The sequence below is a fragment of the Branchiostoma lanceolatum genome, chromosome 9, assembly GCF_035083965.1.
Source record: "Branchiostoma lanceolatum isolate klBraLanc5 chromosome 9, klBraLanc5.hap2, whole genome shotgun sequence".
Classification (NCBI taxonomy): Eukaryota; Metazoa; Chordata; class Leptocardii; order Amphioxiformes; family Branchiostomatidae; genus Branchiostoma; species Branchiostoma lanceolatum.
Window position 1 is genome coordinate 16,412,841 of NC_089730.1, and position 13,210 is coordinate 16,426,050.

General features: G+C 43.3%; 2 protein-coding genes across 3 annotated transcripts; both read right to left on the reverse strand.

Moving 5' to 3' along the window:
• Window positions 1-2,338: 2,338 nt before the first annotated feature.
• On the reverse strand, window positions 2,339-5,429 carry LOC136442441 (uncharacterized). Of its 2 annotated transcripts, none has more exons than XM_066439302.1 (4): window positions 5,183-5,429; window positions 4,236-4,325; window positions 3,503-3,620; window positions 2,339-3,326 (listed from the first exon to the last, which is right to left on the reverse strand). In XM_066439302.1, exons 1-4 carry the CDS (start codon window positions 5,334-5,336, stop codon window positions 2,690-2,692), a joined length of 999 nt encoding a protein of 332 aa, XP_066295399.1. In that variant the 5' UTR covers window positions 5,337-5,429; the 3' UTR covers window positions 2,339-2,689. The 2 variants fall into 2 exon arrangements, with proteins under 2 accessions (XP_066295399.1, XP_066295398.1); XM_066439301.1 differs by having other exon boundaries at window positions 2,339-3,329.
• A 2,136-nt stretch (window positions 5,430-7,565) lies between these two features.
• Window positions 7,566-11,877, reverse strand: LOC136442200 (uncharacterized). Its single transcript, XM_066438937.1, has 4 exons — window positions 11,638-11,877; window positions 10,757-10,846; window positions 9,880-9,991; window positions 7,566-8,880 (listed from the first exon to the last, which is right to left on the reverse strand). The coding sequence occupies exons 1-4, from the start codon at window positions 11,813-11,815 to the stop codon at window positions 8,277-8,279; spliced, it is 984 nt and encodes a 327-aa protein (XP_066295034.1). The 5' UTR covers window positions 11,816-11,877; the 3' UTR covers window positions 7,566-8,276.
• Window positions 11,878-13,210: the final 1,333 nt, after the last annotated feature.

A 13,210-nucleotide genomic window follows, 5' to 3' on the forward strand; every position in this document is an offset into this window, starting at 1 on the left:
CCCGATAAACCGCCTCATGGCCCAACACACCATGTTTGTACTGAACACTACAAACTTAATATAGCGACAGATTTTTTTATCCCCTCACACTGGGAAGTACCCCTACTCTTTCAATAAGCGTGGCAGGCTCTTTAACGTGCTGGAGGTGTGACTCTGCTCAAACACGGGACCTCCAATTAACGTCCTATCCGAGGAACGGCCCTAACCAAAAATAGGTAACTGTTACTTATTTTTACCTGAGTAAAGTGAAGAAATTAGTGTAAAGTGCATTTACCAAGGGCACAACATCAACGGAGCATGTCGGGGGATTCGAACGGAGGACTTCTGGGTTCTGGGCCAAACACCCATCCATTATGTACACGTACGCCACCGCGACCTCACCATACTCTTTACTTCTCACGTACACCACTAGCCTTGCGTGATTACTAGGACTACGTAATCTAATAAACGACTTCATCAGGCAAGCAATTACCTTTTGTGTCCCTTCAAAATTACAAAGTAACACACTAACGTCACTGCCTTGGTGACACTGAATAGAATTCAAAAACAAACTTATTGTTATTTCAACTGCTGACGTATGTTTACTTATCTAATCATGCTGGAATTACTAGACGGAAATTAGATTATCTTTCTGCGGCCGTCGCCAGGCCCTGTTTCTTTGTCTTCGTTCAGGTAGTTGAGGAAAAGCCGTGCTCCATCTCTTTTGATGACCTAGTTACGATGTTGTTGTTTTTTTGTGTTTTTTAGTTCGGCACTTTATGTCTAGCAGTTTTTGTGATAGAAAGTTACTTGCTAACTGACGTTTTGCAATGTGCCGCTGACAATTAAAAAGCCTTTCTGTACTTTTTGATATCAAGCATGAGTGTGACCATGCTAGCGCTCGTGAATGGGGGAGGTGCCACGCTCGCTCCACACCAAATGCATTGGGGAGGGGGGTGGTGTGCTTGCTCTTGGAGAAACATTTGAGTTGGCTTCACTTGCTAAAACTAACCTGTAAATTTTCTTCCCTTCCGTGATAGCAGCCTTTTCAGAGTTCCAGAAATTTTAAAAGAAACTTGTCATAATGTCACAGTCAGTTCTGATAAAAGATAACGGTCGCAGAACACATCATTTGGCTTTTATGATACGCCCAGCAGAGGTCATCATATTGCAGGCGACGCACAGCAGTTGGCGGTAACAATGTTCAGGCGCCAATTCACGCCGACCGAACAAACATCGTAATCCAACTCGTGCATATGCCTACTAGTCTCTACCAGACTAACTACGCCGGCTATAGGGAGAATATTTGCCGGGGGACTTTGGCCATGGAGGGTTACATTCGCAGGCCTAGATAGGGTTGCAATATTGGACCCTCTCTCCGTAGCCGACTCCCTTCATACAGTTGACTATGTTTGGCCAATTTCTACTATTTTCCCAGCGACCCGCGGAGGCTGGTAGAGCCTATATGCCTACCATCCATTACAGTTTCCGCCTCGCTGACATGCACAGAAGAATAGTACTGTTTTTTGTACTGTGACGCACTACTTTATACCCGAACTACTATTGGGGATGGGGATATACGGGCATCGCGGACAAATAATGTGATCTGCGACTTTTTTAATTCGCTTTTTGATAGACAAGGACGTACAGACAACATGATACCCATATTTACACCTGGGTGGAGTGAGGAAAGTCGAGTAAAGTGCCTTTCCCAAGGGCACAACATCGGTGGCGTCAGGGGGATCGAACTCAGGCCGCTTGGTTCTGGGCCGAAAACCCTACCGTTACACCTCAAGACCCCACAATCTGTCACTTAAGAATGACGTCACTAAGGCACATAACAAAGCAAATAAAAAGCATAACTTCACTAGTTTCATGCAAAACAATTGATCATAGTTTCATTAACATGCTTCTCAAACGTTTATTTCACACAGTGCCAAAATTCTGCGTTCACTGACTTACGTTTTCGTGTCTCGAAATGTCAATGGTATTTCTACGACATATTGGAATTTCAGAAAAACACCTACAGTGCATAGGATATTGGAGATTTCTTTTTTACACAACCAGTAAATCTCAGCTGCTGACGTTTTGATGTCTGTCAGACACCTGCTTCGGAGCTTCTGACTGGAGTCAGCAAATGAGATCTACTGGTTGTGTAAAAAAAATCTTCAATATCCAATGTTCTACCAAACTGATGAAATTATTTACGGAACTACATTACATATATACTTCAAAAATGCACAACCATCTAGAGAACGCACATACACTCAAAACTACAGTGATCAACACACATAAGATTTAAACATAACACAACTTTCTCAAATATGGCAGAAACAGCGTTTGGCTACATAGACGATGGATTGATAGTTACAAAACAAATTTGCAGAAAATTGTCCGAAACAACAGATAAAAATTAGAAAATGTTTCATAGTCCGTTGTTATCAAAAGATGACATTTTTGTCAAAAGGGAATGCTTTCTTCAGGCTACCCATGGGTTTGTGTTTTCAAACGTAAGATTCAGATCATTTACTCGCAGTGATCGGCCATTTACTTCTGTCTAACAGTCAGTTCCATTTTTTGTCGTGTTCTTTGATCTTGAAATTGAATTTGATGAATGGATCTTAGGCCAAACCCTTGAATTTTGTGGAAAGATATGTTTTACTATTCTGCGTTGTTCGTTACCGTGGTCATCTTGTTTACGTTCCATCCGCTACTGCCTGCCTCGCCCGTTGCCATGAAACCAATCCATCACCGATTGCCACCGGTCTTGGCCTCTTGGCCTCTCCTCCTCCTCCTCTTCTTCTTCCTCCTCCTCCTCCTCTTCTTCTTCCTCCTCTTCTTCCGCCTCATCTTCTTCCTCCTCGTCTTCTTCCTCATCATCGTCTTCCTCATAATCGTCTTCCTCATCATCGTCTTCCTCATCATCGTCTTCCTCATCATCGCCTTCCTCATCTTCATCTTCCTCATCTTCCTCATCTTCGTCTTCCACCTCATCGTCGTCCTCATCATCTTCTTCCTCATCATCGTCGTCCTCATCATCTTCTTCCTCATCTTCATCTTCCTCATCTTCATCTTCCTCATCTTCGTCTTCCTCATCATCGTCTTCCTCATCTTCATCTTCCTCATCTTCCTCATCATCTTCTTCCTCATCATCGTCTTCCTCATCTTCATCTTCCTCATCTTCCTCATCATCGTCGTCCTCATCATCGTCTTCCTCATCATCGTCTTCCTCATCATCGTCTTCCTCATCTTCGGCTTCCTCATGATCATCTTCCTCACCTTCCATCGATTGCTCTCCTTCTCCTTCCAGTTCATCATCGCTGCCAGGCCCATGGGCGTTGTCTTGCCTGCTGGACGTTAAAAATAGATTCAAAATCATGTTTTGACCGTTGATTAATAGAATATCTCAATGCTGAATGCATCTTTTCGCCAAATTGTTTCCGGGATATGATAACATATTGTGTTGAAAAGAAGAAATTGAAAGATTGAAAAATTAAGAAATTAAAAATAAACTGCATTTTACCTGTGTTCCCTGATCTCGCGTACGCGCTCTTGACGCCACTCCTCAAGATTTTCCACTTCGATGCCCATATTGGTGATCCCCTCACGCATTTCTCGCATCTCGTCTGCAGTTGGTACATCTTTCGATAGAAAGACATACTATTAGAAATAAAGACACTCAACATAGCAGTCATTCACGCACATTGGAAGGACCCTTCGCTAGATCATTTACGAGAACTTAGACTGAATAATTAAATCGGATGTTAAAAAATGTACTTGTGTTTGTTTGTCCAGTTGTAATATTAATGTTAGGCTTCGGGAATGCTTATTTTTTGTGCAAAACTAAACTTCAGTCCTTATATTTGACAAATTCTTACACTCATCTTTTGCTTGGCTTCATCCTCTTTTGCAGGCGTGAACAATTTAACTGACTGACAGAGATAGACTATTGTACATGATTTTGACTTTACATCCTAGCCCCCTCTACCTGGACCCGCGGCACGCTGGCGGCGTCGCTGCGTCCTAAACTGGATTTGTGTTACCCTTGACTTTATGATGGGAATATCATTTAAAACGTACAAGTATGACCAAAAAGACAACAAAACACACAAAGCTTAAAAAGATTCGTTTTTGTCGATGAAATTCGTTGAGTGCTTTGTCAATTCGATCGGCCGCAGCGGCGCCGCCAGCGTGCCGCGGGTCCAGTGAGAGGGGGCCTAAAGCAACGGAAGACCTATAGGTAGAAAACGACCTACCTTTAGATTCGATCTCCTTCAACTTCATCCCCATTTGTCCCATGATGCGGGACTGGCGATTCATATTGCGCTGCAAGATGCTAAGCTGATCTGTGTAAAAGAATATCCCCAGTTGTGATATAGCACATATGAGAATCCTAGTTTTCTGAGAATTGCACACGGTGTATGACTGTGTCTGTCTGACTAATGTTTCGGTCCCAATTGGAAAAAAGGGGCCCTGCCGGGTAGTTCGCGGGCTGGGTTTTTTTTTTTGCACTTTCGGGCGTGACCGCTACGTGACCCCGTGGGACACCCTGCGGCTCCCGCGGGCTATTTTTGGGACGGTCGGGCGACGGGGTGACTTTAACTTGGACCTAAATTCAACCCGGGACCCGGTAACAAATAGATGCCGAGAGCTAATCGTCTACCGGCCCGGGAGAAATTTGTGGCTTGGGGGCCGGGCCGGGGCTACATCCCCAACGGGCACCGGCACAACTGGGACCGAAGCATAACTATGTACAAGTCGGCGTTAGGATGTTTAGCGCCCTTTAGACCTACTCATTCGCCACAACATGTATCAATGACTAATAGTGAAGAATGCAGAATAATTGCTCTTTTTCTGCCAGAAAACGTCTGTCGTGAAGGATATAAAATCAGGAACACAGTATATCAGTGACGGCAGACTGCGAATAGGAATAGAGAGGAGAGGACGTGAGTTACTTAGAATAGAAGACCATTTCCTTCGGCCACGACAATTGCTGTCTGTCTTTCCCTATTCGCGGAGGAGCTTCTCTCTTCTATTTCCTACACCGTTCTACTAGTGCTTCTCACATAGGAGCTACTGTGTAATATGTCAGAAGGTTTGTTTCGCATCGTTCTGGCAAGAAGCCGTTGCATCACATGGATCGAACAAATATGAGCACCACGATGACATGAAATTGTACAACAAATACAATGATAAACTTTACCCTTGATCTTTTCAATCTCTTGGTGGTCTGCAGTTGCTTCTTTCAGTTCCTTGGTCTTGGAACTGATGCGATCGGTGAAAAATCCCCGGGCCTCTTTCGTGGCCATAAAGATTGTTACCACTAAGGTAACAACCAACGACTTGCTGACAATCATTTTGGTTGAGGGCGGGGTACTGAAATCTATCACTATTTTTGTTCCAGCACTTTTTAAATCGTCTGTTCGTCCTCGCTGTCTGGTGTTACAAACGGCACCTGCCCCTGTAGACTGAATGTTCCGGACTATTTGCAGGTATTTATAGTTTTTTTGCGTTCTTTGTCTTTGAACGCTGAAAATTAGTTTACCTACAAGACCAACGCATCAGTAATACTGTTACTTCTTGAATTACCTTGACATTGTATCAGATAAGGTGAAGGGTGAAGTGCATTATCAACAGGTCGCTTTGTTGTCATCACCATCGGGCAGCCGGTACCAGACTAACTACAGAACGACATTTTCCAGGGGTTTTGGCCACCATAGGGTTTCATTGTCAAGTTGCTGCATACAATATTTATCCGTGACCCCCGGAGTCTGTGATGTAGCGGTAAAAGATAAGTGAGCCCTAAATCTGGAACCGTATGTAAAAAAAAAAAAATTAACGTGAAAGTCAGCGAGGCCCTAGCTTTGCTGTATGGTAGTATGATAATTCGGCTTTTAGATCGTACGAATGAGATTGTGAATTTTGCCCATTCAGTGTATAAATGAAAGTGACCTTTACAGCTGCCTGTCATTGAGTCGGCTGCATTTCCGTATGACCCCGCATGAACCAATTTAAAAGTGGTCGTCAAAATGTTTTAAAAATCTATAATTTTTTTCAGTTATTTTGTAAATTGTACCCTCAGTTTAAATTCAATGCCAAGTTTATTTGTTTGTCGTGCTTCTCTAGGGTACTCTACCATGATTTCATCCACGTCGAAATCGGTCACTTTTTTTATTTGTGGTCCTTAGCTATAGAAATCCCCATAGGCCGAAAATATGAATTCCAGCGGACGGACCCTCCTGGATATTATTTACCCCATTTTTGCCTAATTCTACTCTCCTCACCCGCCAAGGAAAGCCTGTTGGAGGCGAGGCTAGCCACACGTCGTGTCAAAGATATTTGATCGGCCGACATGGTAGTGATTTCCTCCAGGTTTGGAGTCAACAACCATAACCACCTAGCCTGGAAACCATACCATCGGGGGCTCCCCGATATCTCTACGGCACTGGGAGTGACCCCCGCCCGCCCAGACAGCTTAGACCGCTCGGGCTGTGTTTACGGCCTTGGATTAGATTACGTCACCACCGACGTCTGGAAGTCTCTCTGGCAGCTAAAGTAGAAAGACTGCGAAATTCTATATGGCAGCTAAGTAGACAGGCTAACAGAAATGGCTCAATAAAGCAGACTGGCCCAGGTAAAACACCCCTAAGCCAACCCCTATAGACTGGGACCAGGCTATAATCACCAGGCCACCACAGTGCACCAATGTCTGTCGCCGAGCTTTGTAATCTGCCCATTAGGCCATGTTGATTTGATTATATGGTTGACATCAGCGGGCGGATCAATTTTCGTCCGTTTCCAAAAAAAACTGTGAATCATACAAAGCAGCTGCAAAGTTTTTTGTTCTCAAGCTCGTATCAGTTTGGGGTAATTCTTTATACTCAAATCAACATGGCCTAAGTATTTCTGAATGAAAGCCAGAGCACATCTTAGTAGAAGAGATGTTAAGCGGTGTACGTGCTTCATCAGAGAATCAGATACTGAAGATGATTTGAAGGCATTGGCGTAGTCAAAGCTAAAACCATATCGTTGATATCTCTATAGCCCTTATCATGTTCAATTAACTCTCTTCGCAATCTTGTTACCTCCTTTTGTGCTAGTCGTTTTCAACGGAGCAAACACTTTTGTAACGACCCAATTTCATTAGAAAAGACACGTGCAGAATGTTCCCCTGCAGAGGGGCGTGGATGATCAACACACCGTGAAGCAGGCTCCAATTTTGTGCCATTTGAAAAACAAACTTTACATGTATGTAATTTTCTCACTCGACTGGAAGAAGTGATTATATGTAAACCGGGTATCTTACTGGACTGCGGCACGTTGGCGACCTCCCTGTAACCGAGCGAATTGACAGAGCACTCAACAAATGTCATCGATAAAAACAAATCTTTTTGCCCTTCGTGTTTTTTATGCCCTTTTAGTCATACTTGGACATTTAGCATGATATTCCCATCATAAAGTCAAGGGTAGCACAAATTCAATTTAGGTCGCAGCGAGGCCGCCAAAGTGCCGCAGTCCAGTGCGATACCCGGGAAAAGCTTAATAGCATGGTGCTCTACTTCAATAGAGTCATTCAAAAGACCAAGTTATTACCACGCCTCTCAAACGTTTATTCAACACAGTGCCAACAAAATCACAGGTTCACTATCCCTTATTTCACCTTCAGAAAGTGAAGACACGTTTCAGAAAAGAAACCACATTTTGTGCACAAATATAGAAAAATATGCATGAATACAAAATCATCCAAATCAGGTGCTGACATCGCCCAAACACTGTGATCAACGCTAACATAAGATTGAGACAGAACACACAGTTCTCAAGAATGACAAACTAAAAGTGGGAGTTAAGTTCTCACAAGCCAGCGTAAGCATTTTGTTTGTATTGTTACGTCACCAGTTTTATAATGTACTGCTGTTTTATAGACACTGTGAAAAAACATTTTGTCAGAAAGTAGATAATAGGTCATAGGTTCCATTTTTTGTGTTTCCAAATCATTTTACACAATTTTGTTATATGTTATAAGAGAATGGAGTGAATTATGAAATCACATTGTTATGGTATACCAACGTAAGATGTTAGATCTATGCCCTCATTCCCATACATCTGCATACATTACATTTTCTTTCCAGTGACCTCGCGTGTCTTCCAAACGGAGGGCTTTTTCCCTGAATGGTAGAGGCATGCTAAGCTGAAGATTTATGAGGCTGTGTTCTCTGATCTACGTTGCGTTATCGGTGCCATGCTTTTTTTCGTTCAACCCACTTTTTCTTCATCTCGTTTGACTGTCCACTGAGCCATTAGCCAGGGAAGCCCATAGGCCTGCCTCGGCCGCCCAGAGTCATGCCCCCAAATGAGAACGGCCCCGGTCCCATGTGCGTCCCCTCCTCTTCTCCCTCTGGCTCTTCTTCCTCTTCGGGTATTTCGGAGTGAGACAGAGGTGGATCTACCTGTGGTCCGGGAAACCTATTGACCATCCCGCTGAAGGAAGCTCCCGGCATGTCCGGCCCGTCCGCCTGTCCGTTGTCATCACCGTCACTGTCTTCTGCTGGCTCAGGGTTCGGATGAATCCCAAGCGACGGGTTGGGAAGAGGCCCCGGCCCAGGGTTGGGTTGAGGCCCCGACCCAGGGTCGGGATGAATCGCCAGCGAAGGATTAAATCGATTGGGCATGGGAATATGGTCCTCACCGCCGCCGCCCTCGTTGAGATAGCCCGCTTGACTTTGGTCTCCGTCTTCTCTGTTGCCTCCGTCGAGTCCGTCCTCTTGGTCCTGGTTGGCAACGCCTCCCTCTACTGCGGGAACCAGCTCCGACACGGGGCGTGGGAAGACAGGGGCGTCGAGAGGGCCGTTTATCCCCGGTTCCTCATCATTGTCGTTCGATTGACCGCCAGCGTTGACATCGCTGAATATAGAAAGAAAGTACAAGAAAACGAAAGTGATCTAGAACCAGTTTACCTCAAATGAACAGTTGAGCTGCTCCGTCAATGAAAGGTAATAAGACACGCCAAAAAAATCAGTTACAGAGTCACTGACGAAAAGTAGTGGATGCTACTTGAAACGTCTGACCGTTTCCAAAATCGCATCCAGTCATTTGAGTTGAGCTGCTCTTTTACTTGTCATGACAGAGAAGACAAACAATATATACATCATTTACAGGTTCATTGTACCTCCGAGATTCAACTTTTTCAAGTTGCCTGCATGTCGGGTGAGCGACAACAGTCGGGTTTCGGTCTCCCAATCCCTTGGTTCAGGGGCAGGGTCGCTTACCACTACTGGACTACGCACGCTGCTTATATTCCATATAATTGCATAAATTATATCATCCAGAACTTGTTAAGTCCTTAAAACATTGTTATCAACTCAAACAGTTAAGTTGCTTTTACTGTTTTGGGAGCACATATACATCCAGTTTCACATACACGGAATCTCAGGGACCGTCCACACTTGTGCATGTTTTCAAGTCCGTATGAGATGCGTATCAACATCAACTTTTTTGTTTTTGTTTCAATAAGTTTGTGGGGAAGAAGTTGCTTTCTACTTTGACCCACCGTTGTGCAGACCGGTTATTGCATCGAAAACATTACTTCCTCGGCCGCAAACTTTACCTACACACCAAAAAAAGTTAATACGCAACTTATGCGGATCAGCGCAAGAGCGCATTTTACCCGTATTTGAGGAGAGCCACACCTCGAGCGCGTAAAAGAACCCACCACACTTATCGAAATGAGTAGGGGTCCTTCCCGGTGTGAGTGAATCAAACCTCACAGTGTGGTCCGGGTTGACATCTTGAAAAGGTGATAGTCACCTGTTATGTCAGTCCTTCCACAGATGTGACAAATCTCAATAAAAAAAGTGTGAACGGGACCTTAGATCGCAGAAAAAAATGAAATGTCGATTTTACCTGCTTTCTGCGTTTTCCTGCCTCTCACGCCACTCATCCAGCTGTTCTAGTCGGTTCATCATCCTCTCCACCCTCTCGCTCATTCGACGTACAACGGATGGATCCGCGCGATCTTCCGAAAAAGAATTGGAAGACAAAACTTTTCGTTAAAAGACGAAAGTTCGTTACTTACATGAGAAAGAATTTAGTAAGAACGTAGTGAATCAAGGCTAACAGGAAATATGTGTCTGTAAACTTTCAACTTAAGGGGGGTTCAGACTTGTGTGTGTATTCAAGTCAAAAGTCACCTAAACTAAAACTTCAAACGTCACCTAAACTAAAACTTTGTCAATATGGAACTCATACGGACTTGAATATACAATCGAGAGTGATCGGGCCTTTAGTTATACCTTCGTTCGACAAATTTCAGGAAAATATTGCATGAAACCTTTCCGGTTTCTGTCATGGGAACGGTATCAACGGGAATAACGTTAAGCTGGAAACGAATTTGTTGGTACCGCCAAATAATTTGGAGATGACCAGCTAGTCCGAGGTGTTCCGACTCCTCTAACGTGCTTGACACACCTTCTCGAACACAGGGCCCCCATTTTAAGTCCCTTCCAAAAGACGGGTGCACCCCGACCGTTATCTTCAGAATTCAATGTGCAAATTTCATCTGTAACTTGTATATATAAGATGCCAAGCCTTTTATATGTACCATTGTTTTGTTCGCATCTCGGTTGCTGTATGGTTCCCGTTCTGTTAGTGCTTCACACTTTGCCACATATTTTGTTTCTTATGTTTAGTGATGCCCCTAAGATAAGCGTGTTTTGCTTGAGTGTGGCATCACTGTGTGTTTTTTTTATGTTGCAAAAAAAAATTAATAAAAGCTACCTACCACGAGATTCAGTCTGCTTCATCTTGAGCCCGATCTGCCCTAAGGTCCGGGACAGGCGGCCAACGGTGCTCTCCAGGCTTCGAACTCGTGCTGTGTAAAAGAATGCGTGACGATAAGCCCCAATGTCTTCACGTACAATCTTTGCCCACAAAAAAGTTATCTTTTTAAATTTTCTATAGGAGCCATTATCTAGCAAGAACGAATGTATCTCTGAGAACATTCTCGTACTGTTTCAAATGGAAACCGTTTATGTAGGTGTAGCAATCGCAGCATTTGTGGGGTGCAGTTTGCCAAAAGTCAATATGTTAAACTTGAAGAGATATGGTCGTCGCTAAACAGTTCATTGTGAAACTAAACTGACAGGACTCAAAGTGCAAAGAGAGTACTATATATGATAATAATAATAATAGTTTATTGCAAATTCATGCCCGTAGGCTAATTGCATGTTGACAACAGTGTCGAAATACAAATGTACGGTAAAACAATAATGATCCTCAGTGGTTCTTAATTCTTGTGCCTTTGCAAGGCTTCAGAAGGTACCGATGATTATTGTCTAGAATATGAACATCCTAATCTGCTTGATGGAAAAGGGAAACACATGCCACGCATACTTTGTGAATAACATATATTAAACCGAACTACGCAAAGGTTTAAAAAAAGGTAAAGCAGATATCCTCAATCGAGGTAAACCATGACATTTTTTCAAGAAGCTAGTATAGTAGTGCAATGCGGCTTCGATACGGCTCGCTTTTTTATCCAAGCACACCGGATCACCCCGATTCTTCTCGATACGTGTGTTGGGTTATTTTATGTGCAAAGGTTTGACGATTATCGGACTTAACGTCACCATCCGAAAGATGAGCGAAAAAAAGGAAACTTACCGTCCAGCAGCCCAATCTCTCGGACATGTGGGAGATCCTTCGTGCTTGCAGTTGCAGTTGCAGTTTTCTGCTGGTTGTTTTTAGGCTTAGTAGGCTTACGGACACGAATGCCCTCTGTGCCCATAGTTGCCACCAGGACCGTCACCACAAGCGTTAACACCCACATCTTGCCGAACATCGTGATTTCGTTGTTGATCTCTGATGGTGGTAGCAAACGACTCTGTCTAGTCTTGACTCTCCTATTTTGTTGTTCTACTCCTCCTCTCTCTCTCTCTCTCTCTCTCTCTCTCTCTTTTAAAATCTGTCTCTCCCTCTTTCTCTCTGACTGTTTGCAGTTGCCGGAGACACCAGGACTAACCCGACACTCCACAGGCAAACCTCTCTGCGGTTGAGCATAGTCTGAGGTATTTATATACTTTGCTTTGCTTTGCTTTGTTGACTGGTATAAGTGCCAATAAGTCTTCAAGAACAAAGGCGGAGGCTTTTATTACCGTTTTTAATCACTCCAGCAGGTATTGAATGAATAGGAACTAATGAGGAACGTATTAGAAAGGATGTAGAGCAGAACATACGCGTCAGCACGGGCTAAGGATGTATTGTACATAATACGTTATTCACCTGGCAACTGACAAGAAAGATGCGAAGGTGACTCAGAAAGTAATGCAATTATCAAAGTAGGACAAACTTCCAAGGTGTGGTCATCTTGAAATCAACTCAGTCAAAATCTGAACAACAAATTGAGGTATTTCAATCTCAATGAGATATGTGACTTCATTTCATGCAAAAATGAACCTGCTATGGTAACTATTGGCATCCAACGACGGTCGGGAGGCAGTGTGAAGAAATGTTTTTCCATCTTATGTACGAGTATTTTGTTTTTGAATATAGCTGTTGGTTTTGAATATAGCTGTTGGTTTTGAATATAGCTGTTGGTTTTGAATATAGCTGTTGGTTTTGAATATAGCTGTTGGTTTGAATATAGCTGTTAGTTTTGCTATTCACCCTTTTTGATAGAAATATAGCAGTTAGTGATGTACTTCAAGGGAGAATAGCCATCCGCCTCGCCAGCGTCGATGGCATACCAATCAACAATTACGCCCCCAGTTTTCTTGTGAACTTTGATGCTGACGTATTTTGCGGTAGTACATAACGAGTTTTACGACAAGCCGGCAGAAATGCTGGCATTTGTGGCCATATGAGTTCCGGAGTTCCGTGAAGCCTCGGAGGGGGTGATTTTTTTTAGAACAGACGAAAATCAATGCGCGCGTGGACGTTATCCATAAAATCAAATTGGTGTGGCCTAACATGTAAACCACAAGGTATCCGAAATTGGATCCAAATTTTCAAGGAAAGAAACCTTAAGGATGTTGCTAGCATTTTAAAAATCGTTTTTAAAAATGATGCTACCACATTTTCTCAATGCAAGTCTTCATTTTATTAAAACAACTATAAAGAATGACAAAATAGTGAAAACAAATTGTAGTATCAATAGATAGTAACAGATAATGGCAGTTTATATTAGGTGATAAACCAGTGATGTCTTTAAAACGACAGCATAAGCATCATCCCGTTG

Excerpts from the sequence above, each read along its gene's own strand:
- LOC136442441 (XM_066439301.1), bottom strand. The coding sequence starts at position 5,336 with ATGATTGTCAGCAAGTCGTTGGTTGTTACCTTAGTGGTAACAATCTTT. Across the intron at positions 3,621-4,235 it reads GAAGGAGATCGAATCTAAAG|ATGTACCAACTGCAGACGAG; the intron begins GTAGGTCGTTTT and ends TTCTATCGAAAG. Across the intron at positions 3,330-3,502 it reads CGCGAGATCAGGGAACACAG|CAGGCAAGACAACGCCCATG; the intron begins GTAAAATGCAGT and ends TTTAACGTCCAG.
- LOC136442200 (XM_066438937.1), bottom strand. The coding sequence starts at position 11,815 with ATGTTCGGCAAGATGTGGGTGTTAACGCTTGTGGTGACGGTCCTGGTG. Across the intron at positions 9,992-10,756 it reads GAAGCAGACTGAATCTCGTG|ATCGCGCGGATCCATCCGTT; the intron begins GTAGGTAGCTTT and ends CTTTTTCGGAAG. Across the intron at positions 8,881-9,879 it reads CAGGAAAACGCAGAAAGCAG|CGATGTCAACGCTGGCGGTC; the intron begins GTAAAATCGACA and ends TTCTATATTCAG.